Consider the following 25,556-nt stretch of genomic DNA (forward strand, 5'->3'; position numbering starts at 1 on the left):
CAAATCGTGCGGTGATTCGGTGAAAGAGGGGGCTATTTCTTTTTCAGGCCACAGAATGCGGTGAGGGGATCTACAGAACCTCGTCTCACAAAAGTGGTCAGGCTTGAGTGTATGTACAAAGTGAGGAAGGCGGGGACACCTAAGACGGCTTGTGGTTTTCGAGGTTTGGCAAAGCGCTCCTGACTTCCAATCAGTTTCCTGAAACTGTCAGACAGCCGACAAATTATGACGCTACAAAACGCAGAGGAGCGAATGGCTGTTTACATTCACGGCAGTGTAATTTCTTTTCACCTGCAATCCTTATTTTGATTCGCGTAACCAAAATATTAATTTAGGATTAAAATTATATGCAAGTGCCATACATAATTCTTTGTGAAATCTGCATGTTCGACACGCTTAATGTTGCAAAGTTGCAACACAATTCCACCTAAAACACATTTGTAAATTAGTAGGAATGATTTTTGATGAAGCTGCAATTTGTTATAATATAAAACACGGCGCTAAGTGTAGTGCTATGAAATGTTGCCGTTAATGTTTGAACAGGTTGTGGTTGGAAACTGACCATTCTGTGTGTGGGGCCTACACAGATACTCTCCAACAGCTAATTAGAAACCAAATGTCACTGTGGCTTCATCACTCTTGTGTCACACGAGTTTATTCCAACACAAACCTAAGCAAGCAAGTATCAAAAACAGCTTAAAAATGAACCCTCGAGTGTTTCTTTCCAGATAGTGTATGTGTGTCTGTGTGTAAGAAAAAGAGAGAATGTGAGTGTGAGAGAAGGTGAGAGAGAAAGAATGAAAGAGTGAAACTATGAGAGAGACAGTGAGAAAGTGAGAGAGAGAAAGTGACAGAATGTGAGCAAGAATGTGAGAGGTAGATGCAAAAGAGAGAGAGAGGGGGAGAGAGAATGTGAAAGGAAGTGTGAGAAAAAGTGAGAGACAGAGTGAGAGAGAATGAAAAGCAGAGTGAGAGAGAGAGAGGGGTGAGTGAATGCTTGCATGGGATTGAAGATTTCTGGCAGGGTTAATGAGCTGGGTTACAGAGTTGAGGAGGTGAGTGTAATCAGGTAGATGGAGGTTGCAGAAGTCATTCAGCGGTTGTGGGTTGGTTGAGGTAATGTCACTGAACGCAGCTCCAGACTAACGGCCAGCAGATATGGATTTGAATCTCACTATGACAGATGGTGAAAGTGAATTCAATAAAATATGGAATTGAAGGCTAGCTTAATGGATAATCGATTATTGGAAAAAAGCCACTTGGTTCACTAATGTCCTTTAGCTAAGCAAACTGGCCTTCCTTACCTGGCTGAGCGGAGATGTGACTCAAGGCCCATAATAAGGTGGTTGATTATTTAACTGGCCTCTGACAGAGCCTAGAGAGCTATTCAGTTGAAGGTCAGTGAGGGATGGGTAACATGTATGAGTTTTGCCTGTGATACATACATCGCATAATACGGTGAGAATGAGCGTGTGTTAGGATGGAATCCCAAGGAGGTTACAGAGCTCGGAGCTGGTCCATAGGAGGACCTACGAGTGACCAAATATCTGAGATTATGCACAGTTGTGTTCACTCACATTAACAGTCCTGGAAAATGACACAAATTCATCAATATTTGTAACAGCAACCAAATAAGATAGATTCCATTTTGTGTCAGCGTTAGCTGGAGGACTTTCTGGAGGACAGTGAACACAGCAACAGTAGCAGTATCATCTTGTGCATTCCTTCCTTCCATCTCCTTTCCAATTCCATCTCAAACTCCTGAATCGATGCTAATGGAACTTGGGAAGAGGGGGAAGAGAGGCATGAGAGAAGGAGCAGGAAAAAAAAGGAAGAGTAATTAGAGAGTGGAAAAAAAAGTGAACGAAGAGAAAAGAGAGGAAAAGTGGAGGGGGGGGGTGCGGGGGGGGGGGGGGGGGGGGGGGGGGGGGGAAGAGAGACAGATGCCCTTCGGCCCATCAAACTTGTGGCAATCAAATCAATCCAACTATTCTAATCCCACTTCCAGCTCTCAATCAATGCCTTGTGTGCCATAGCATTGCAAGTGAACATCTAAATAATTCTCTAAACACTGAGGAGAACAGCCCAGCTTCTCCAATCTCTTCATGTAACTGAAGTCCCACATTCATGGTGCCAATCTAGCAAACATTATCTGCATCCACCTCAAGACCTCGACAGCTTTCCTGAGGTGCCAGGTTCAAACTCACTGTTATAGCTGTATCCATGAAAACACTTACCTCAACATGGTCGGGCTCCTTTCTTTAGAAAAAGAGAAGATTGAGAGGCGCCCCATTGGCAACTTTTAAAACAGTGACCACATTCAGTTGCGGAAGTGTGGTAACAGGGCAGCACGGTGGTTAGCAATGCTGCCTCACAGCGCCAAAGACCCAGGTTCAATTCTCGTCTCGGGCAACTATCTGTGTGGAGTTTGCACATTCTCCCAGTGTCTGCGTGGGTTTCCTCCGGGTGCTCCGGTTTCCTCCCACAGTCCAAAGATGTGCAGGTTAGGTGAATTGGCCATGCTAAATTGCCTGTAGTGTTAGGTGAAGGGGTAAATGTAGGGGAGGGCTGGTGTGGACTTGTTGGGCCGAAGGGCCTGTTTCCACACTGCAAGTAATCTAATCTAAAAAAAAAGTCTCTTTAGAAGTGTGAGTTCAAGTCCCACCACCGCCAAATATACTATTAACTGCTACATAGCTCTACACTGCTTTGATATCTTCTTGGGATAGGGGGCGGCCTACTGGTAATACCATAAGACATGTGCTCCAGAACCCCAGCCAAATGCTCATGGGTTCAAAACCCACCATAACAGATGATGAAATTTGCATTCAATTAAAAACAAGCTGAAATGGTGACCATGTAACCAATAATGATTACCATAAAAACCCATCTAGTTAACTAATACCCTTTATGGAAACAAATCTGCCATCCTTACTTGGTCTGGCCTACATGTGACTCCAGCTCCAAAACCTTAACCATCCTCTAAGCCATAAATGACCTAGCTGGTGACACCCTCATCCCTTGAATGAATAAAGAAAGGTGGAAAGGGATGGGGAAGGACCAGGGAAGAGGGGTAATGAACAAAGGTAGAGGGAGAGGGGGGAGAAACGTCAATCAGGCTTAATTTTAATCTGCAGACAGCGTTGATGCTTAAGGAATTGAAACAAAACAAAAAAAGTAAGTCTGTCAGACCTGAAGGGACTTCCATATTAAAATAGCATGCTGTAATCCAGAAGGAATAGGTAGATCTGCAATTAATACAGGTCAAAGGGCATATGACTAAAATCCACAGGCTAGAAAGCTTTTACATACTGAACCATGATACTCTCTTCCATGTTTAAATGAAAGGATTTCACTCTCAGAACTTGTTCCAACAGTTGTGATGTAGCATGCATGATTTATATATTTATATATATCATTTAGTTTAAGATTGGATGTTTGAATTTTGAATGAGTGACATATGGGTTTTTTTTGTGTGTCAGAAAGTTTAATGATGAACTTGTAGCCATTTCTTTAGCCACAGTGATTTATTTTAAAACAGCTTGAAGGGATTACCTTTCCGAATGAAATAAGTTTTTGTGTACCTTTGCAGCGTTTACAATCGAGCAAGGTAAATAATTGTGCATCAGGTTTTCTGTTAGAAATGCCAGGAGTTGTTTTTTGTTTAAGCTTAATGGAAACACCCCTGGCCAAAAAAACAAAGGTTTTGTTTTTCAAATTTCCAGTTTGAGGTAGTTCTGCAGAAGTCCTAGAATGAAGATGAAAGTGCTCCTGGGAAGACAGTTAGGATAGGTTACCTCAGAGTAAGGAGGCTAGTAATAGTTCCAAACCAGAGGTGTTTGGACAAAACCCTGAAGACATTATTGGAAACTTAGTGTTTTTAAACTCAGGTCTGAAGGAAAGCTTGAGGAAAAGTTTTGAGATTTTTGAGACTGGAAATCAAAGTCATAGTTAAATCAAACAGAGTGAGGTGTTGTAAAAAGTACACTGATTTGATTAGATTAGATTAGATTCCCTACATTATGGAAACAGGCCCTTTGGCCCAAGTCCACACCGACCCTCTGAAGAGTAATATTTCCTTCCATAAAGAGCATGTGAACCAAATGGGTTTTCACAATAATGGACAGTGGTCATGATTAAACTTTTAAATCCGGATTTTTATTAAATTCAAGTTCTACCATCTACCATAGTAGTCTTCAATCATGGCTCCTAAGAGCATTACCTGGGTCTCTGGATTACGAATCTAGCAACAATGCTACTGGCTATTGCCGTCATTATATAGTGATAGAGTCATGGAAACAGACCCTTTGTTCCAACTCATCCACGCTGACCAGATATCCCAACCCAATCTAGTCCCGTTTGCCAGCACTTGGCCCATATCCCTCTAAACCCTTCCTGTTCATATACTCATCCAGATGCCTTTTAAATGTTGTGATTGTACCAGCCTCCACCACTTCCTCTGGCAGCTCAATTCATACACGTACCACCCTCTGTGTGAAATGGTTGTCCCTGAGGTCCCTTTTAAATTTTTCCCGTCTCACCCTAAACATTTGCCCTCTAGTTCTGGACTCCCCCATCTTGGGGAAAAGACCTTGTCTATTTATCTCTAACCTTGTGTTTTAAAATATTTAGTTTGCATTATATGTAAATAGTTTGGGCTTATTCAATTTTCTTTTGTGAAACAAACACTGGTTTTCTTGGTAAAATCAAATCTCCTGTATCGCATGTTCCTGGTTCAATGGGAGGCCACCTCATTAAAATTAAAACAAAATATGATCTATCAAGCAAGATTCAGTCTGCAATCTAACTTGTTCAGTAATAGCCATCAGCTGGGACTCAATAGAGACTGTGTATGCCAGCTTGAGAAGTGATTTCTCAGACTCTTGCTGACCTTTTTGTATCCTTGGACAGGTTTGCCTTTGACCTGCACTTCCATGCTGTCAGCCTCCACGGCAGCAAAGGAGCACATAATGAACCTTTACAATGGACTTCAGGTGAGGAGCACCAGCAGCAATGGGAACACCAGCAGCAGCATCAGGAACACCAGCACCAATGGGAAAAGCAGCAGCAGCATCAGGAACACCAGCAGCAATGGGAATACTAGCAGCAGCATCAGGAACACCACCAGCAGCATCAGGAACACCAGCAGCAATGGGAACACCAGCAGCAGCATCAGGAACACCAGCAGCAATGGGAATACCAGCAGCAGCAGCGGCTGGAGCACCAGCAGCAACATTGGAAATGCCAATAGCACCAGCTGGAGCAGCAGCAGCAGCACTAGGAATGCCAGCAGCACCAGCTGGAGCACCAGCAGCAGTATTGGGAATGCCAGCAGCACCAGCTGGAGCACCAGCAGCCGCAGCACTGGGTGCACAAGGGCAGCACAGCCCTGAATGTCCTCACTCTCATTTCCTTTGCTGCTGGGAATTGCAGACGGTGCACGTTTACACCAGTTTATCCTGAATGGTCACAAACCCAGATATAAGAACGGGAATAACAGCTCCATAAACCCCGCTCCTCGGCCTCCTCCACTCCAAACATTAAGCATTCCAGCCCGACGTATTGGGTCTCAATCGTTTCATAGAAGGCATTTTTCACGGATAAATTCTATAACCTGGGCGACACCATTCAGTGCATATGCAGCAAACAAAGCAATGCAAGATATTTTCGATCATACTTTAGAACAGGCACAATAATCCTAGTCAAGTGTGGTTACCATGGTGCATCATAAATCAATATGCTAAACTGAACCAAACCAAGCTGAAACAGATAATGAACATTTTCCCTCCAACTGGGCTAAATCACAGTGAATAATCTGTGGGGTCAGCAAGAGCAAAGTAGGTGCCCTGTCTGTGAGGCCACGGAGCAAGACTGTGGCAGCATTCCCACCCAAACACTGCTTTATATGACTGTGACACACAAAGTAGCTGCCACAGAAGATGTCTTTTTGTTATTTTTTTGCTTGTGTGCACAATAGGCAAGATGCTGGAGAGACAGGGCAAAGAGATCCATACAATCCATTATATTAAGAAATGCAGAACAGGTCAAGGCAGCAAACAACATTAAAATCACATTAAACTCCGCCACGGATTGGAGAAATACGTTTCTCTTTTTGTTTTTCCAGACCACAAGGTGCGTTTTTGTTCGAAGTTTTCCATCACTCAGTTGCGTTTTTGCTAAAGCCTTCTTGTAACTGTCACCTGCAGCGAGTATAATTACATCCTACCCACATCAAGCACGCCCACATCCAACTGCAATGAAAAGAGGCAGCTTTCGGAAAGACCCGGGAAAATAATAGACAACATAAAACCGTCTGACGTGCGTCTCAAACAAAAAAAATACCGTGTGCCACACTAATAAAAATGACAGCTTCAGAACAAAATGACAGTCAAATCTCAGTCGCTGAGGAGACAAGGCTACATTATATGGAAATCTGGGTACAAGGTGAGTTCTTCACAAGGGTCACAGTTCACACAAGGTATCAGTCTTCTGAGACGATAATTAAACGCTATTGCACTCAGGTTACTGAGTCTCCTTTTGTGATCCACTGACTGCTGCACAGGTATTCAGAGAACAGAGACACTTTACTTCCATTAATGCTCAGACAGAGAATGGAGACAGAAAGAAAGGGAATGGGCACCCTGTATTAAAATGCTGAATAAACTAGTTATCAGGGGGGCAGTTATCTTCATCTTGTGAAGGTACACAGCAGACTGGCAGGACTGAGAATCGCTAGACGGGCTCCTCAGATCAAGTCCTCGTGTCAGCAAGGAGACAAACTAAAGCAATATTAAACAACATTACATTCAGCCTGAACCTTGCTGATCTCTCTAAACGTTAAAGAATGGACAGGAGGATGCTACTCAACCCATGTGTTTCTTCCAGCACTCAGTCAGATCATAGCTGCTTTATGTTATTGAATGGAATAGAACAGAACATAGAATACAATGTACGATTGAATACAATCTCTTCGGTGCAGATCAAGGCCGTTCAGCCTAGCATGTCTGTACTGACTCACCGAACAGCATTCCTCCTAGATCCAACAGCTCCTCCCATCCCTACTTTAACCATGGCTAACCCATCCCTGGACACTACGGGTCAATTTATCCTGACCAATCCACCTTGCCTGCACATCCCTGGACACTTCAGGACAATTTAGCCTGGCCAATCCACCCAAGCTGCACATCCCTAGACACTATCGGACAGTTTAGCCCGGCCAATGCACCCACAACCTGCACATCCCTGGACACTATGGGACAGTTTAGCCTGGCCAATCCACGCAACGTGCACATCTTTCGACTGTGGGAGGACCGTGCTGCATTTCCTCATGGTTAAGCAAACTCTTAATATGTTTGTCGAGTGGAAATTAATCAAATTCAGATTTTTGAAATTATCTGTTCACTGAAGAACGGATACCTTGGGTATCAGGTTTGGAAGAACACAACTTGTGAGTAATTTAGGATAGATTGAAGATAATTAATTTGGGGGGGGGGGGGGGCAAGCAAGTCTTCACAAGGAGCAGAATGTACAGCCTAATCCCAGGGCTTTTATTAAAGATTACATCAGAATTGCCTTGAAAGCTCTCACTTTTCATTATCATCTTTCAAGCCCATGAATAAGCATAGATTTCAAATGTATGCAACACTGTAAAACAGGATAGTCATTTGACAACCTGTTTTACATCTCTCCCCCAAAGTTAGTATCGCAGTGAGGAAGGCTGGCTGCCTCAGTCGAGGCCTGCAGGACAGGAGGGAAATTCCAAGTGGATATTACACCTTCCTGTACAGCTCTGGTCAACCATTTCTTACACTGTGGCTGTAACCATGTTCTGGATAAGGTGACATCAGGCCACACAGTGGGGCTGTCACACAGTAAGGCTGTTATTGCATGAAATACTTAGGCTCCCTGAGGCAAATTTTCTGAACTGCAGCCAGTATTCCATTAATTACCACATGCTGGATTCCTCTTAGAGTCACAACTCAGTTCGACTTCCAGTTTCACAGCTCTTCACCAAATTGGTTATTCTTGATTATCCCACTAAGTTCAGAATAACATCACACTTTGAGTTGTGAAATTGCAGCAAAACTCAAAGACCTACCTGGAGACGATTTCTCAAACGGTCTACTTGTGTACAAAGTTAAAAATCACGTAACACCAGGTTATAGTCCAACAGTTTTAATTAGAGGCACTAGCTTTCATAGGAAGCTACTGCTTCCAATTAAACTTTTTTTTTACATTACATTTTTTTACATTACATTACAGTGTGTGGAAACAGGCCCTTCGGCCCAACAAGTCCACACCGACCCACCGAAGCGCAACCCACCCATACGCCTACATTTACCCCTTACCTAACACTACGGGCAATTTAGCATGGCCAATTCACCTGACCTGCACATCTTTGGACTGTGGGAGGAAACCGGAGCACCCGGAGGAAACCCACGCAGACACGGGGAGAATGTGCAAACTCCACACAGTCAGTCGCCTGAAGCGGGAACTTGTTGGACTATAACCTGGTGTTGTGTGATTTTTAACTTTGTACACACTAGTCCAACACCAGCATCTCCAAATCAGGTCTACTTGTGGTTACACATTTAACTTAGACCTACCATTTTAACTTTGTACACCCTAGTCCAACACCAGCATCTCCAAATCAGGTCTACTTGTGGTTATATATTTAACTTAGACCTACCATTTTAACTTTGTACACCCTAGTCCAACACCAGCATCTCCAAATCAGGTCTACTTGTGGTTATACATTTAATTTAGACCTACCATTTTAATGTCTCCCCGGTATTGGAGAGAAAGGGAAAGGACTGGGTTCTTTGGCGATGGCAAACTTCAAGAAAATCTTCAATCCAATCCTTAACTTTTCCTGGATTTCATGGACATGGGATGGGAGAGAGTCAACATCCATTCATCCATTGAAATACTGGGGATAGGAACTTCACATTGCAGATGACACCAAAATTAGAGGTGTAGTGGGCAGCAAGGAGGGTTACCTAAGATTACAATAGGATCTGGACCAGATGGGCCAATAGGCTGAGGAGTGGCAGATGGAGTTTAATTCAGATAAATGCGAGGTGCTGCATTTTGGCAAAGCAAATCTTAGCAGGATGTATACACTTAATGGTAAGGTCCTAGGGAGTGTTGCTGAACAAATAGACCCTGGAGAGCAGGTTGGGAGGTCATGTTGCAGCTGTACAGGACATTGATTAGGCCACTGTTGGAATATTGCGTGCGATTGTGGTCTTCTTCCTATGGGAAAGATGTTGTGAAACTTGAAAGGGTTCAGAAAAGATTTACAAGGATGTTGCCAGGGTTGGAGGATTTGAGCTATAGGGAGAGGCTGAACAGGCTGGGGCTGTTTTCCCTGGAGCGTCGGAGGTTTACAAAATTATGAGGGGCATGGATAGGATAAATAGACAAAGTATTTTTCCTGGGGTTGGGGAGTCCAGAACTAGAAGGCATAGGTTTAGGGTGAGAGGGGAAGATATAAAAGAGACCTACGGGGCAACATTTTCACGCAGAGAGTGGTACGTGTATGGAATGAGCTGCCAGAGGATGTGGTGGAGGCTGGTACAATTGCAACATTTAAGAGGCATTTGGATGGGTATATGAATAGGAAGGGTTTGGAGGGATATGGGCCGGGTGCTAGCGGATGGGACTAGACTGGGTTGGGATATCTGATCAACATGGACAGGTTGGACCGAAGGGTCTGTTTCCATGCTGTAAATCTCTATGACTCTATGTGGTTTCTGTTTTTAATCACTGGCCTTCAGGAGACTTGGCAGATAGAGCAAGGCAAGAATAGCTCTGCAGAAAGGGTTCAGTACACTCTCCCATCTTGAGAACTGCTCCTGCAGGTTAAATCCACAACACTTACCCCATCCATCTCAACAGGGAATCAGTATCTCCAAGACATATTCTATAAGTTCCATGTGGACATTATAAATGTGTTAAAGGCAGGTTTCAACCTGATATTATAGCCTGGTTAACTATTACTAAGGCTCAAAAGTATGGATATTGCTAACAAACCAAGATGGCCTCAGGACATCATAAAGCACTTCACAGCCCATTATGTATAATACAATACAGTACAGCACAGAAATAGATCCTCCAACCCACCAATACCTTAAAAATGTAGTGAATACAGAAAATAGAGTAGTTTGCACATACTAAGGTCCCACAGACAACAGCCAGGTTAACGGCACAGATAAACAGGTTGCAGGTAAATATTGATGAGGATGCCTGAAGAAGTGGAACCTTCCATGTATTGACATTACATTCTCTGTATGAAGCAAGTGTGCGATGCCGGGTAGGAACAATAGAGCAGGGTAGATACATTTTGCCCTCGTGGGGAAGTTCAGAGCTTGGGGATATGATATCAAAATAAGGGGTTTCCCATTAAATTTAGAGTGAGGAGCAATTTCTTCATTCAGCAGTGAGCAGCACCGTGGCTACTTAGGTTCCATTCCAGTCTCGGGCAAATGATTGTGCAAACTCCACACATTCTCCCTGTGTCTGTGTGGGTTTCCTCGCATAATCCAAGGATGTGCAGGTCAGATGAATTGGCCATGCTAAATTGCCCATAGTGTTAGGCCCATTAGTCAGGGGTAAATGTTGGGGAACGGGTCTGGGTGGGCTACTCTTCGGAGATTCGGTGTGGACTTGTTGGGCCGAAGGGATTTCCATACTGTAGGGATTCTAATGTAATCATGCAGAACAGAAACAAGTCCTTTGGCCCATTATGTTTATGTCAACTAACAAACTACACTAATCCCATTTATTCGCACTAGAGAATACAGTAAATGTTTTTCATTCATTCACGCGATTAGGGTGTCGCTGGCTAAGCCAGCATTTACTGACGATCCCTAATTACCCAGAGGGCAGTTAAGAGTCAAGCACATTGCTATGGGTCTGGAGTCACATGGAGGCCAGACTGGGCAAGGATGGCAGATTCCTTCCCTGAAGGACATTAGTGAATCAGATGGGTTTTTCCAAAAATCGACAATGGATTCACGATCACCATTAAACTCTTACTTCCAGATTTTACTTAGTTGAACTTACACCATCTGCCATGGTGGGATTTCAAACCTGGGTCCCTACAACCTTATCTGGGTCTCTGGATTAACAGCCTTGTGATAATACCAATAGGTCATTGCCTCATCATTATGATGTAATAAGCATGTGCTGAATATTCAGCCCAGCCCTTGTGCCAGTGAAGAACATACAGGAACACATGGACTTTACAGATCCTTGGGCCTCACCCACCGTTCATGAAGGTCAAAGCTGATTTGGTTGTGACCGCAAATCCACTTTCTGGCCTATTCTCCATAACACTCGAATCCCCTATTGATTAAGGACTTGTCTAGCTGAGCCTGGTGTATACAGAGTGACTCAACTTCTGTTGCAGTCTGGCATGCAGATATCTAAAGCATTGAGAGAACAGATTCTCCTCATGGGAGACCCTCTTCTTTTGAAACTGCAGATTCTAGATTCCTTCATAAAGGACAACATCCTCTCGGCCTGCCCTGCCAATCCCCCTTAGAGTCAGACATGTTCTGATAAGAGTTTTCTAAATGCCTATGAGGACAGGACCAATTTGCCTCAATCTCCTCTCAGAGAGACAATGAACCTTTCATCCCAGGATACAACCTTGTCAAAACTTTCTGAATTACTTCAAATACAAGGACATCTCTCATGAGAACAAAATGTTTTCTTTTAATTCACTCATGGGATGTGGGTGTCGCTGGCTGGCCCACCATTTATTGCCTGTCCCTCGGTGCGCCCTGACAAGGTGATGGTGAGCTGCCCTTTTGAACCGCTGCAGTCCGTCTGGGTGGAGGTAGGCCCAGCATGTTGTTGGGAAGGGAGCTCCAGGATTTTGACCCAGCGACTTTTAAGGAGCATTGGCTGCATGCAGTCTCACCAATGCCATTGTAGCAAGGGGACCCTATGTTTATATTCCATTCATTTGCAATAAAGACATACAGAAATCCAAAGATTACTTTCTGTCTGACAGCAGAAATGTTTCCTCTTCTCCATATCAAATGGAAGACCACTTAGTCCAAAATGCTGCCCCAGCTCCAGATTCCCTTAGTTACAGGCAGGTAGAGTCACAGAGTCATACAGTATCGAAACAGACCCTTCAGTAATCCCAATCTGACCTAGTCCCATTTGCCAGCATTTGGCTCCATATCCCTCTAAACCCTTCCAATTCACATACCCATAGAGTTGCCTTTTAAATGTTATATTTGTACCCATCTCCACCACTCCCTCTGGCGGCTCTTTCCACACACGCATCATCCTCTGCATGAATAAGATACTCCTCAGGTCCTTTTAAAATCTTTCCCCATCCACCTTAAACCTATGCCCTCCATTTTGGACTCCCATACCCTGGGAAAAGGATCTTGACTATTCACCCTATCCATGCCTCTCATGACTTTGTAAACTTCTATAAGGTCACCCCTCAGCCTCTGATGCGGCAGGCGAAAAAAAATCCCCAATCTATTCAGCCTCTAACTCGAACCCTCACATTACAGAGCTGTAAGATTTATTAAAAGTTCAGCTTGAGGCCAGCAGATTTTGATAATATTGTACAATATGCAGATGTATGCCAGCTACAGGGTAGCCTTGCTGGGTAGCAGTACTGCCCTGGCACTTGACAGATGTGCCAGCTTCCACCACATCTGTTTCCAGAGACTGCATTAGGGATGAACTTGGTCATGCAGTGTGTGCTGTACTGTTTAGCGAAGATGCCAAGCTTCCTCTTACCTTCCCTCTTGTGCTTTCACACTGCACGCCCTCTTCCCCCCCTTTGTTGTTCTTTACTGTTCAATGGGCTCTTCAAGGGATCAAGGATCTTAAACCTCGCAGCTCCGCTCCATCTTATTGCTATTGTGACATGCCAGCGGAGAAGTAGTTTTAAGACGTTAAAGGGACAAATAAAGCTTACAGGCATGTAACGATATTCAGTCAATCTCATGCATCTGTTCAAACATCAAAGCATAAGAAATAGCAGCTGCGATAGGCCATTCAGAAGCTGCAACGTCACTCAATGCCCACAAATTCTGCCTTCTTGCCAGATTTGCTTTGGCATCTACCCAAATGCTAGAGCCCATGGCAAGGCTGCCAAACCTTTAGGCCCCTGTAAGTGGCTGCATCCTTTTAAATTGTTTCAGGGTCAAAAATGTTCCGGACAATCTGCAGCCCCTCCATTAGGGGACTCCAGACTCAGTCAAATTTAACTCAAAGTGCTTGCCAAGCAGAGCATTTGAGGGTCCACCTCAGACAGACTGGCAGGGTCATCAGTTTCCAAAATAATTGGTTGTTGCTAATGAGGTTGGTTCATTGGTACATGCTGGTGCACAAATCTGACAGGATGGTCCGGTGGCTCAGTGGTTAGCTCTGCTGCCTCACAGTGTTATCAACCTGGGTTCAATTCTTACCCTCGGGTGACTGCCTGCATGGAGTTTGCACATTCTCCCCGTGTCTGTGAGGGTTTCCTCTGGGTGCTCTGGTTTCCTCCCACAGTCTGAAGATGTGCAGGTCAGGTGGATTGCCCATACTAAATTGCCCATTGTATCCAGGGACGTGCAGGATAGGTGGATTAGCCATAGGAAATACAGGGTTACAGAGATAGAGCAGGGGTTCGGTCAGAATGAGATACTGTTTGGACGGTTGGTGTGGACTCAATGGGCTGACTGGCCTACTCCCACACTGTAGGGATCCTATGAAGTCACTGAGTAGTACACCGCTAATTCCTCAGCAGAACTCCTCACTGTCAGTGCCCTACTCTTAGTTCAGCTATTTCCGGGAATTGGACAGTAAGGACAGAACAATTACCAAGGAAGGCAGAGAACATTAGAAAGGAAAGTAACCCATGTCACTCTCTGAACATCATCTCAGCAAGTGGTTCAAAAACAATGTTGGTAACACGAGGTCACATAGTGAACCTTAGAACTGGTTCAATCTAAGGGAACATCAGAGCAAACATTTTCACACACAGAGGAGTGAAGATCAGAAGCACTTCACCTCAAAACTATCAGTGATGGTGGGTGGGGTGGAGAGATCTCAAGTGGAATGTCAAAACTGGAACTGATACCTTTTCACTAGACGGGTTCATGAGAGACCAATGGTGATCAAACTTTATAGCGTAGCATACTCAAGGAGCTGAATAGCCTGCTGCTGTACCTACACCCCTAATAGTGAGCAGATTCCCAATGTGCTCATCAATGGGGGGAGTAGTTGAGAGACATGAAGGAAGACAGAAATCACTTTTAAATTGGGGCTAACAACATTATTACAATCATTGAAAAGTTGAAGGAAGATTCATAACAACCTAGGTTTTACCTTGTTATTCAAGGGGAAAGTGGGACTGGTGATATTCGAGCTAGTTACAGGGAAATAGTTTATTTTGACTCTCTCAAAATTCTTAGAACTCTCTCGATTATTAATGTTACAACCAAACGCTATAGAAACTCGTATCCGATGAATAATGTTAAAATCCAAGCTGACAAGCATTTGGCAGTTTTCTAAAATAAAATTTATAATTGAACACTTATGAGAGTCAAAATTGTCCAGTGCAATGCATTTGAACACTAGGCCAATAAATATATTCAACCATGGCTCATCACAACCCACATCATTGCCACCTAACTCGAGCTAATCAACCAGAAGCTTTCCAAACCATCCAACCCTTGATTTTGCAGAGGTGTTGAGTTTGATAATTGCACAAAGATACATCTTTGGCATTCTCCCAAAAGATTGCAATTAATGCTGCCGAGCAACAGTCTGTCACTTTTGTGAGTCAAGCCTAAATTGTCTCAGTGGATGATACACTCATTCACTGAGTCAGGAGGTTACGTTCATACCCCATTCGAAATTGCTGTACTAAGTCCAGGCTGATACTCCAGCTCTGAATTATCAGAGGGACAACTACATTGATGTGGCAAATGCCTTCACAGATGTAGGCAACGTAGATCAGGGATTATTTTGAGGAAGAGCAGAGAAGACTGCCCAGGATCTTGACCAACATTTATTTCCCAACCAACATGAAGAAGAAAGCAAAATTGCCACAGTGTGGGACATGACAGCCATACAACATAGGATATACTTCAGAAGTACACAACTGGTTGTTTTAGAAATATCTTCTTATGATCTTGCAAATTCATTACTCTTATAATATCCAAATATACTTGAAAGGGTGATAACCAGGACTAAAATATGGCAGCAATTCAGACGGTTAACTGTATGGTAGATGGCACAACAGTTTCAGAAAAACCAAAGTCAAGAGGGTACATTTTTATCATCTGGCAGCATGGTGTGCTAGCTCGACCAGCGAATATCCCCGTACAAACTACAGACCAGATCACATTACTGACACATCATGTGCTGCTTATGACAGGCCCCTCCAGTTTGCCACTCTGAAGCATCGCAGAGGTTAGCCGCCTGCAGATCAAAACCAGAACTGAAAGTGCTGGAGAAACTCAGCAGGGTCTTGCAACACCTGCGGAGAGAGGGAGAGAGTTATGGGTTTGAATCCGATATGACTTGGCTTCAGATCTGGTTGTGAAGAAGAATTAGACCAGACTTGAAACACTAACTCGGTTTCTCTCTTCGCAGATGCTGCTAGACCAGCTGAGTACCTCCAGCACTTTCTGTCTTGATTTCAGATTTCCAACATCAAGTGGTTTGTCTTCATTAGGCTGGAGATCGAACTGGCCTGACACAAAAGAAAAGGAGGGGTTCCCAGGTTAACAGGGCCCATGGTACTGGCCTGACACTAGGGGGAGTACTTTTGCTCCTCATTGACAGTGACAATGATTTTGCACTAACCAGATGATAACCTCCTTGGCTGCACTATCAATTAAAAAGGGGGTGTAGATGCAGGCTGGGCGCTTCTCAAAATGCCGACAGAGGCTGCCCAATGTAAGCGTATAACCTTGATTTCTCTACTAAAAGGACCCAGTGCTAACAGAATCAAGTGGATAGCCTGCAATAGACCCCTACGGCCACAGTTACAATGTTTAAAAGATGCTTAGATAAGTACATGAATAGGAGAGGCTTGGAGCAGGGATGTGGGATTAGTTTAGTTTGGGATTATGTTCAGCATGAACTGGTCAGACCGAAGGGTCTGTTTCCATGCTGCATGAGTCTATGTGTATTTTCTTGAAGCAGCAGGACCACGCGATCATCGTATTGAAGACTGTTAACTTAGAGGTTTTCTATATTAAGATATTGCAGTGTAGCTTAAAGGCTGCTGTACCATATTTGAAGTTCCTAATGGTCAGAACACTGTTCTCCTTCTGTGCAGATGAGAATTATAGATTGCAATAATACCACCTACCAGAAAGGCGATTAAACTTCTCTGGGGAGAATGCCATTCAAAGCAGCTCTGGATGAACTGCAAAGTATTCCATATCGCCCTGGTGATATTCCGAACACGCCGAACATTCCTCGTTAATGTCTGTGAACATCAAACAAACAGGGGGAAGAGACTGGATCAATGGTAGTTGTGCAGTCTAACAGCAGTGCTCCAATTTGCCTTCACTGCTCTCGGACGAATGATTCAGCACGAAGGGGTTTGATTCCATCAAAGGCCATGCTTAATAGTCAGACAGCAGCGAAGACTTTGTGACCTTTCTCCCTCCCCACCCCTTTCCTCCCTCCTCAATCACTTGAGTTTACCTGGATAACAAGGCTCTCTAAGATAGATGTAAAATTTCCCCAATGCTGTTGTAGATCATGGCTGATCATCCACCTCATTAGTCTTACCTCAGCATAGGTGAAAGTAGGGCAAATGCAGAGGAGAGCAAGCGAGCTCTCTTGGGGAAGCCCAGCTTGGGACATCTGTCAGCACCATGGCTCAAGAAAGGACCGGAACATTTGACACTTTAACTCTATTTCTTTATTTTTCTACTTCTATGCAAAGAAAACTGTTGTGCTGAACTTCTTAACTTACTTCTTTAGTTTGCTATTTCTGTAACTAAGATTTTGTTCCGAGGTACTTTGTACCCAAGATAACGCTGTGCGTGGTGACGTTGTACACTTTCCACTATACTCTTGTACCCCGTGCTTGAGCATACAAGACACTGAACATAAACCTAAAACCTCATTGCTTTTTGCACGCAATATCCTCACATCTGTTTATATCTTTAATATCTAGAAATATCCCTTAAAAATGGGAACAGGAGTAGGCCATTCAACCCCTTGTGCCTGCTCCTCCATTGGATAGGATTATGGCTGATCGGACACTCCTCACTTTCACTTTCCTGCATTGTATAACTGAGATACATCTGTACACACATTAAGCCATCTCTCTAAACAGAGCTTCAAAACACTTGTAAGGGCATAGTTTATGCCTTCGCATCACATACTCACAAAGCTGGAAAATTTTAACCTACTATTCTTATTACTGCATCTCAGATCTTAATTAACAGTCATCAGTATTTATTACAATAGCATCCACTGCATTTTCCCCAGACTAGTTCCTGAATATTTACAGCCTTAAGCTAGAGATTCCATATTATTATATAGATGGGTAAGGGCTTCCACCAGGCCCTCGGTAAAATAAAATTATGTGCCTGAAATTTTACACCAGTGACCCCATAATCATGCCCTCCATTCATAATTGTTAAAGGGGTTCAGTTAGCTGGTTTGCAATGCAGACTGATTCCAAAATCTCCGGTTCAATTCCCATACCAGGTGAGATGACCATTACCTCTCCCCTCCCTGAGGCATGGTGACCCTCAGGCTAAACTCACCATCAGTTGCATCTCTCTAATGAGAGAGCAACTCTACTGTACTCTGGGACTATGGTGACATTACCTATACTGTTACATCATTCAGGGCTCTAACAGCAGGAACCGTCAATAAGAATACACTATGGGCTCAACAAGTAAATTGAGAAACAACAAATTTGCAAATTACATCTGTCGGTGTAGAATATTCAAGTACCTTTCTGGAAAATTTGGCATTTTCTTCTTGATTTCTTGGTTCTTTGGGTTTAAATGTCCGGATACTTGCTTTAATCTGAGGAAGTTTAAAAACAAAATGAGCATTTTCAGAAAGTTTCCACGTGTAAGAGAACATGATCCAGCAAACCTGCTGGAAATTCACCCATTTTGTGTCCCCATTAGAAGCCAGGCTTGATGACAGCATAACAACACCATAGGACCCACACTCTAATAATAAAAGATATTCGATGGAAGAAACATGTTTGTTGTCTGAAGATTGACATGTATTGAGATTTTGATCAAAAATAAGCTGTGCTTTCTTAGAATATGACTCTCATCTGAAAGTTCAGTCTCAATGAATTTACTTCTTGGTTTGCTGGTTATCTAAGGCATTGTGGGATAAAATAATTTCACCACAATAGCCAGTCATGTAAACATCCAGAAAACTGGATTTGTATCAATGCTAACCTCTTCACTTGAATCTTTCATAACTCCTTCCATATTTCCTCATTTTGTCTTGACTGAGTGCTGCTGCATCAGCCCTTGCTTGAACTGGACTATATATTGGACATAGCTCCAGCCCTCACCGACAACTACGTATCGACAAGTTAGTTTCCTGTTTCCATGTTTGTTCTGAAGAAACATAAAGTTTATGTGCAGCATGGCCACAAACCACTATCTCTGGTCTTAAAAAGAAATTTGTCAAAAATCCTTTCGATTTGATTTGATTTATTATTGTCACATGTACCCAGGTACAACGAAAAACTTTGTTTTTGCACACAGTATCATAGAATCCCTACAGTGTGGAAACAGGCCTTTAAGGCCAAAATGTCCACACTGACCTTCCGAAGAATAACCCAGCCAGACCCATTCCCCTAACCTGTTACTTTACATTTACCCGTGCCTGCACATCTTTGGACTGGGGGAGGAACCCCACACAGACATGGGAAATATGCACAAACTACAGAAACAGTTGCCTGAGGTGGGAATTGAACCCAGGTCCTTAGCACTGTGAGGCAGTAGTGCTAACCACTAAGCCACTGTGCCACGCAGTAGAGGCAGATCATACCATACAAAGGTTATAGGGTAATAGAAAAGGGTGAGGAATATAATGTTATGGCTGCAGAGAAAGTGCACAAACAGCAAGATCAACATTAAATGTAAAATTTGAGAGGTCCATTCAGAAGTCTAATAACAGCAGGGAAGAAGCAGTTCTTGAATCTGTTGGTTCTGTGTTTAAGTTTTTGTATCTTTTGCCCAACAGAGATTATAACCAGGGTGGGAGGGGGGGTCATTGACTATACCATGGAATCTTTTTTCTTTTGAGTCCCAAAACATACACCATTAATAGTTTCTGCTTTTGCATTTTCTTCAAAGCACCTTGTTTAATTGATAGTTCCATGCCGTCAAACCAAAGCCTCATAAAAGATATGAGGGATATAAAATAATAGTGAAGGACTTAAGACTGCAATCCAGCCAGAGGACAGCAGTTACATGCTGCACAGTTTAATATTGCTGGATGTACTGACTGTAACTATTTTAACTCACTTGAGCAAAACAGTCAGCAAAAGCAACAGGCCTTTCAGTTCTTCCTTCCAGCTTTTCTTCCTGCCATTCATTTTATATTATTATTAATATTAAAATGTTAAATACCATATACAATATAAGAGGAACATAAATTAAGACATTGCCTTTATTTACAGTAATACAAAGTGTTACAGATGCTGGAAAGCTGAAATATTCACCACCCTCTCTGTAGAACGCAATCGTTTACACTGATGTAACCCAAGCTTTTGCATTCTCGTCTGCAAATTCTGACTTTAATTGCAAATAGAAGAATCAGTGTAAAAAGGTCTAAATTTTGACCTCACACTATTAAAGAGAATCCAAAGTTGCCTTATTTCCAGACATGAGGTCTTTCCCACATAATCCTACAGACATATTCACATTAACATCATTGCACCGTGAGCAAAACACTAGTTCTGCTTTTTGCTGGTTCCCCACAAAGTCACTTTAGATGTTCCAGCTCTCTCACACAGGATATATCCACTTCTAGAAAAACAGATGCGAAAATCACATAATTTGCAGTGAATGAATGCATAATATCTAAATTTGGAGTGAGACGTCTTTAACCGTCAGTCAGAGTTGCCCTTGTGTGTCTATCGTTGTGTTCCACTGGAACCTGAACACTCCACATCTCAAATGAAATTCACCGAAGCATCCAATTAAACAAAAAAAAATCTGGTTCACTTGCAATCCAAACCAGAGCCTCAATAATTTCTCACGCATTTAAATTGTTTCTTTTTAAAAAGCATTGTGTAATGCATATCACTGTTGAAGTCTATTCAGAAATAGTGTTTTCACACAATTTGTTCTGTAATAGAGTTAGCAGCTTGTCATTATCTGTTTAGTAACAAAGAACCATCAGTACTGATGTTTCCAAATAACAACAATGGGATACCACTGATTTAGCAATCTTGAAGATTTCACTCTAAAGTTAAAGCCACAGTTTATTTTTTATTTAAAGAGATTAATTGCAGTGGTCTGAGATTAATTGAAGGTCTACCGTACAGAAACAACACCAAAACCTGTGGATCTAAATGCACTTAACTACTGCCCACTGTGTTCAGGGAATTGGTTTCTGAAATTCAACAGTGAAACACTGATTTCGATGATCAGAGAAAGTACAATAATTCAAAACAAAAAGTGGCAGAAATGGCTTCAAGCATTTTGTGGACGATAAATGTATCAAAGGCATGAGAACGCTATCAACCCCAAGCTACACATTTCCCTGACCTTGGAAACATGTCGCCCATTCCCTCATCGTCGAAATGCTGCAACTCCCAGCTGAGCTGTATTGAGGAGGCACCTTCAAGCAGCGGTTCAGAACGGCAGCTTTCAGTCACCCTCTCAAGGGTAACAAAGGATGGGGAGAAAATAGCGGCCTTGCCACTGGTTTCCATAGCCAGCAAAGCGAAGCTTTACTGTTATATTCTGCATAGTTTGATATTGCCGGATATACTGACTATTAATACTTCAGCTTACTCGAACAAAACAGCCAAAGGAACAGACTATTCAGTGCTACTGTGATTCAGTTACATCGACTAAATTCAATGAATAGCCCATCACTTCTGTACTTCAGTTTTAAAATAGCTACTAATGATATTGGGTGTCTAAGGATGGTACTGACTCTCCACACCATTCTCGCAAACATTACAAGTTCATGTCCTGGTGGCAGCAACAAAACCATAAAATATAGAACCAGGATGAGGCTATTCAGCCCATCAAGTCTGCACCAACATTCAGTCATGACTGATATGTTTCTCATATCCATTCTTCTGCCTTTTCACTGTAACCCTTGATCTCCTTAATAATCAAGAACTATCTACCTCTGTCTTAAATATAATAAACGAATTGGCCTCCACAGCCTTCAGCAGCAATAAGTTCCATAGATTTACCACCCACTGGCTGAAGAAATTCCTTCAGTTCTAAAGGGTCGTCCCTTCACGCTGAGGCTGTGCCCTTGGGTCCTAGTCTCCCCTACCAGTGGAAACATCTTCTCCACATCCACTCTATCCAGGCCTCTCAGTATGCCGTAAGTTCCAAGCAGATGTCCCCCTCATCCTTCTAAACTCCAAGTACAGACCCAGATTCTTCTACTGCTCCCCATATGATAAGCCTTCCGTCCACAAGATTATTCTTGTAAACGTGCTCTAGACCTACCTCTCAAACCAGCACATCCTTCATATACAGAGGGCCCCAAACAGCTCACAATATTCCAAATGCAAAGTGGCAGATTCAATCAAGTGGTTCGTGTTCCGGTATTTCTCTTGGAATTGTCGAGCAGTGAAAATCATGTCCATAGTTCTCCAGTTTGGTCAGAAGCCACATTATCTTTCCAGAAGGATCACTTCAGAGTCTGGGAGAAAGCTCATGGCAAGGTTAATGGTCATGGGGTCAGAAGACCAGCTGCTCCTGTCTGGTCTGTCAGCCCTGCCCACCCTCCACCGATTGGTCCATGAGCTGCTGTCAATCAGCCGGGCTCCATTGAGAGGTGTCACATGATAGTTTTCCTGGCGATGGAGAGTACGGAGATCCCTCGGTACTTTCCAAAGTACACTTTGTCTCCTTTCTTGAAGATGGTGGTGATGGCAAAATCCTTGATACCAGCAGAGATTTTCATTTTGTTCCAGATTTTCAGGAACAATTGATGGAGATGACCGATAAAGTCTACTCCTCCAAGTTTGAAATGTTCATTGGAATCCCCTCCATTCCTGCAGCTTTCCTATGCTTCATTTGTCCAATGGTAGCTTTGACTTCTGCCCCACTAGATGGGAGTCTGAGTCCATCTTTGATGGGGAGCTGGGGAACTTCCTCAAACTGGCTCTTATTTACGATGGTCTCGTGGCTTAGGAGTTCTTTCAAGTGTTCTCTCCCATCAAAGGCTAACGTTTTCTCGTCTCTTGAAAGGGTTCCATCCTCACTCTGCACTGATTTGAGGTCAGAAGTGTTGGGCCTATATATTACCTTGGTGGCATTGAAGAAGCCTAGAATAGTTCAGTACAACATGATTGCCACTGTCAGAGTTACAGTGAACCTCTGACCATATTCCCCACTAAGGTAAGGTCATGAAATATGATTACATCACAGCCTGTTCAACAGGGTTGCAAAGAAATCTGTGCTGCAGTATTTCCTTTCTCACTCACCGGGTTGTAGATAATATCCATCTGTAAGTAAAGAACTCCTTTCTCTGGTCGGCCCAGCTTTCTGTTCTTCAAAAAATAGGCAGTCTCTTGACCGTTCTTGATCTAGAGTCACAAAGGAGAAAGCTCAGTGGAAACAAAACTTAACAATGCAAACTCGCACATTCACTCACCTATAAAAATGGAAGTGGCAGGATCAACCCAGTGACTGTGTGTATATACACACACACACACAGCAAGCTGTTGCAAAGCTAAAATTGTTTGTGTACCAATGTTCAAATTGGGAATGTTTAAAGGGTCAGGTGGAGTCTGAAATGTAGTCTTTCCTCCAGGGTTATTGCTTCAATGTTAACCCAGGTCGTGACCCTAGGGTTAAGGTCTCCTTTACACTTTAACTAAATGAATCTGACAATGTTTATCCTCATGTAACTATGTACCAAAATGTAAAATAAAGCCAGATACACCTCAGTGACCTATTCACTCACCTAGTTCAATCGGTTGTTTGGAAGCTGCTTGACTTCACATTGTGAGACAGAGTAATTGTTTAAAAGAGAACTAGGAATAGAAATGCAGATGTGAGCATACGTTCAAGAAGATTGGTTATTGTGGGGTTGATGGGCTAGGCTGTGATTTAGAAAGTGCAGCTGAGAGTGGACAGAGGAATTGTTTCTTACCAGGGGAAACACAACAGGAATTGAGTTGGAAGGAGGAAAGGGAAGGTGAATGGAAGTAATCAGTGATAGCCCTCGAGTAGTAAGGTCCCATGATATAGCAAGATCAATGAGTTGGTGCATTTAAATTGAAGGAGGCATTAAGGAAAGTTCATTTGTTATCATCATCATCATGGGTCATTGTTTGGGTTGACAATTAATGGAGACTATGGAAGGTTAAGCAGTTAGGAATCTTTATCTTTTATTTTTGTCTTTCAACTATACAAGAACAAGGATTTACATGAGGCTTCACCTGGAACAAGCTCTCATTAATTCCAGTAATCATGTGAATTTACCTCATTAATAATATAGACCCTCTTATTTACATATTAACAATAACCCCTTGCACTACATCTTTCCCCAGTTTCTGGCTCCACATGATTTACATTATCCTCCAGATAAGAAAGTACTGAACTCTGAGTAGCGAGGACAATGAGCTGAGATTGGGTTTGAAATCACAGAGAATGAGAAACCAGTGAAAGTATCTCCATGAGAAAATTTCCACTGTATTTGGCTGGTCAGCAGAGAATGAGGAATTAAATCAAAGCCGGGAGAGGGGGTGATGGTTCTCTAATGTGTGGCTGATTCCCCAGACGTGACATAAGGTTCGATGATGCTCAGCTTTTCCACGTAGCTGTAATAGTTTATAATGAACACTGATTGACCATTGCACATTCTACACATAATTTATGGGCCTTGAAATTTCTCAAGCCTTTTGGCATTAGACCACTAGAGTTTGGAGCAAAAGAAGGTAACATTTATATTGGTTGAGTAGTCACATACACCACCCTCTAACGTTTCTTAGCTGCTTTCTGTCTATAGTTTACCAGGATAGGGCTATCCTCCTTCCCTTCAATGTAAATGTGTCAGAATCTTTGGTCAGTTTGGACCCAAGTAACTTGAAATTAGGGTTAACTTGCTTGTTCCACCTCCAGTTCTAAAATGATTGACCGATAATAACCCATTCCTCAAGAGTTAAGCAACTTAAAGCTAAACATGTAACTCTCAGGACAGCATCACCCTTTACTTGACACAACATTAACTAATTTGGCAATGCATTATGGGCCAGTTATGTCCCTGTTTGCCTGGAAAGGGAACGAATGCAGCTGGAGACAGGTTATGATACTTAAACTGTTAGGGTCAAGAGCTGATAAGCAGAACAAACTAAAACTGTGATCTTGGCTATCTTGGGCTTCTACAGATCACTCGTAGAAGGACCATAGGTTACATATAACAACGTGGCAAAGTTTTAGTCTTTATAAGTTCTGCTGCCTGTCAATATCTTTTAGGCAAGAATCTGAATATAATCACAGGGCAATAGGAGTCTCACCCACTCAGCTTAAGTGAAAGGGTTTTTGATATCACATAGACATGGGCTTGGTGCTGGTGTAAACAAAAACTGATGAACACAAATCTCTAAAAGCAACACCTATAAGTAAAACCAATGGCGAGTACAAAATGTCGAGCTTACGGAAAGCAAGGGTATTGCAACTTTGCCCAGAAAGTCTGGTGGCTTGTCTCCATCCTCATCAAAGACTGTCACCTCAAGGACATCATGGATGTCCCTAATGTTACTATAAACAAGACAAAAAGACACAATTAGAAAGTATGTACTGTCACAACATGTCCAATCATTTCTGATTAGGCTAATGCTCTTTTAATAGCACATAATTTAAGGCTGTGATTAAATTCACTCTGAAGGTCTTTTACATAATATTTAATAGAAAATTTCAATATTACTTGATATTAAATAATGTACTGATAAAAGGATTTTACACAGAAAAATTGAATGATGCCAGCAATAACTAAGGAATCAAGGTGTTTATCATGTAGTGCTGCTTAAGGCTTGAAAAGCATGATTTTCTTATATGTAACCCTCAAAAAAATCGATCCCCACTTTGGGGGAATGAAGAGATACAACTTTCAGGTTAATTTTAAGTACAACTTACAACGAGAAGACTTTGTTCCATGCAGGATTGAGGTTCTTATACACAGTGTGAGTTTGTAGCTTATCATTGCCCAGCTCCAGAACACAGAATGGATCACTTTTCCCTGCATATGACCAGTTAAGATTGGTTAAGAAAAAAAAGCAGTGGAGCATATCTTAAGTGCTAAACTAAGTTGTTTAAGGATATAGACACACAGGGGAAGGTACAACAAAAATTGTAAGAATGATATCAGCTCTG

General features: G+C 42.6%; 1 protein-coding gene across 9 annotated transcripts in view; it reads right to left on the reverse strand.

Annotated features, from left to right (window-relative positions):
* Positions 1-25,556, reverse strand: part of LOC122541051 (multiple C2 and transmembrane domain-containing protein 2-like) — a 487,119-nt gene that overhangs the window by 161,064 nt on the left and 300,499 nt on the right. For all 9 annotated transcript variants that reach the window (XR_006309501.2, XM_087981162.1, XM_087981161.1 and 6 more), the window contains 5 exons: positions 25,320-25,422; positions 24,842-24,944; positions 22,664-22,765; positions 17,959-18,033; positions 16,349-16,468 (listed from right to left, as the gene is read on the reverse strand). Coding sequence is in view for 8 of the 9 variants with exons in the window: in XM_087981162.1 (XP_087837288.1) it covers positions 16,349-16,468; positions 17,959-18,033; positions 22,664-22,765; positions 24,842-24,944; positions 25,320-25,422 (503 nt within the window). In the remaining variant the exon portion in view is untranslated. The remainder of the gene's footprint in view (positions 1-16,348; positions 16,469-17,958; positions 18,034-22,663; positions 22,766-24,841; positions 24,945-25,319; positions 25,423-25,556) is intronic.

The sequence above is a fragment of the Chiloscyllium plagiosum genome, unplaced genomic scaffold (assembly GCF_037043375.1).
Source record: "Chiloscyllium plagiosum isolate Xiang-an unplaced genomic scaffold, Cpla_swu_hap1 HiC_scaffold_39, whole genome shotgun sequence".
NCBI classification, from domain to species: Eukaryota; Metazoa; Chordata; class Chondrichthyes; order Orectolobiformes; family Hemiscylliidae; genus Chiloscyllium; species Chiloscyllium plagiosum.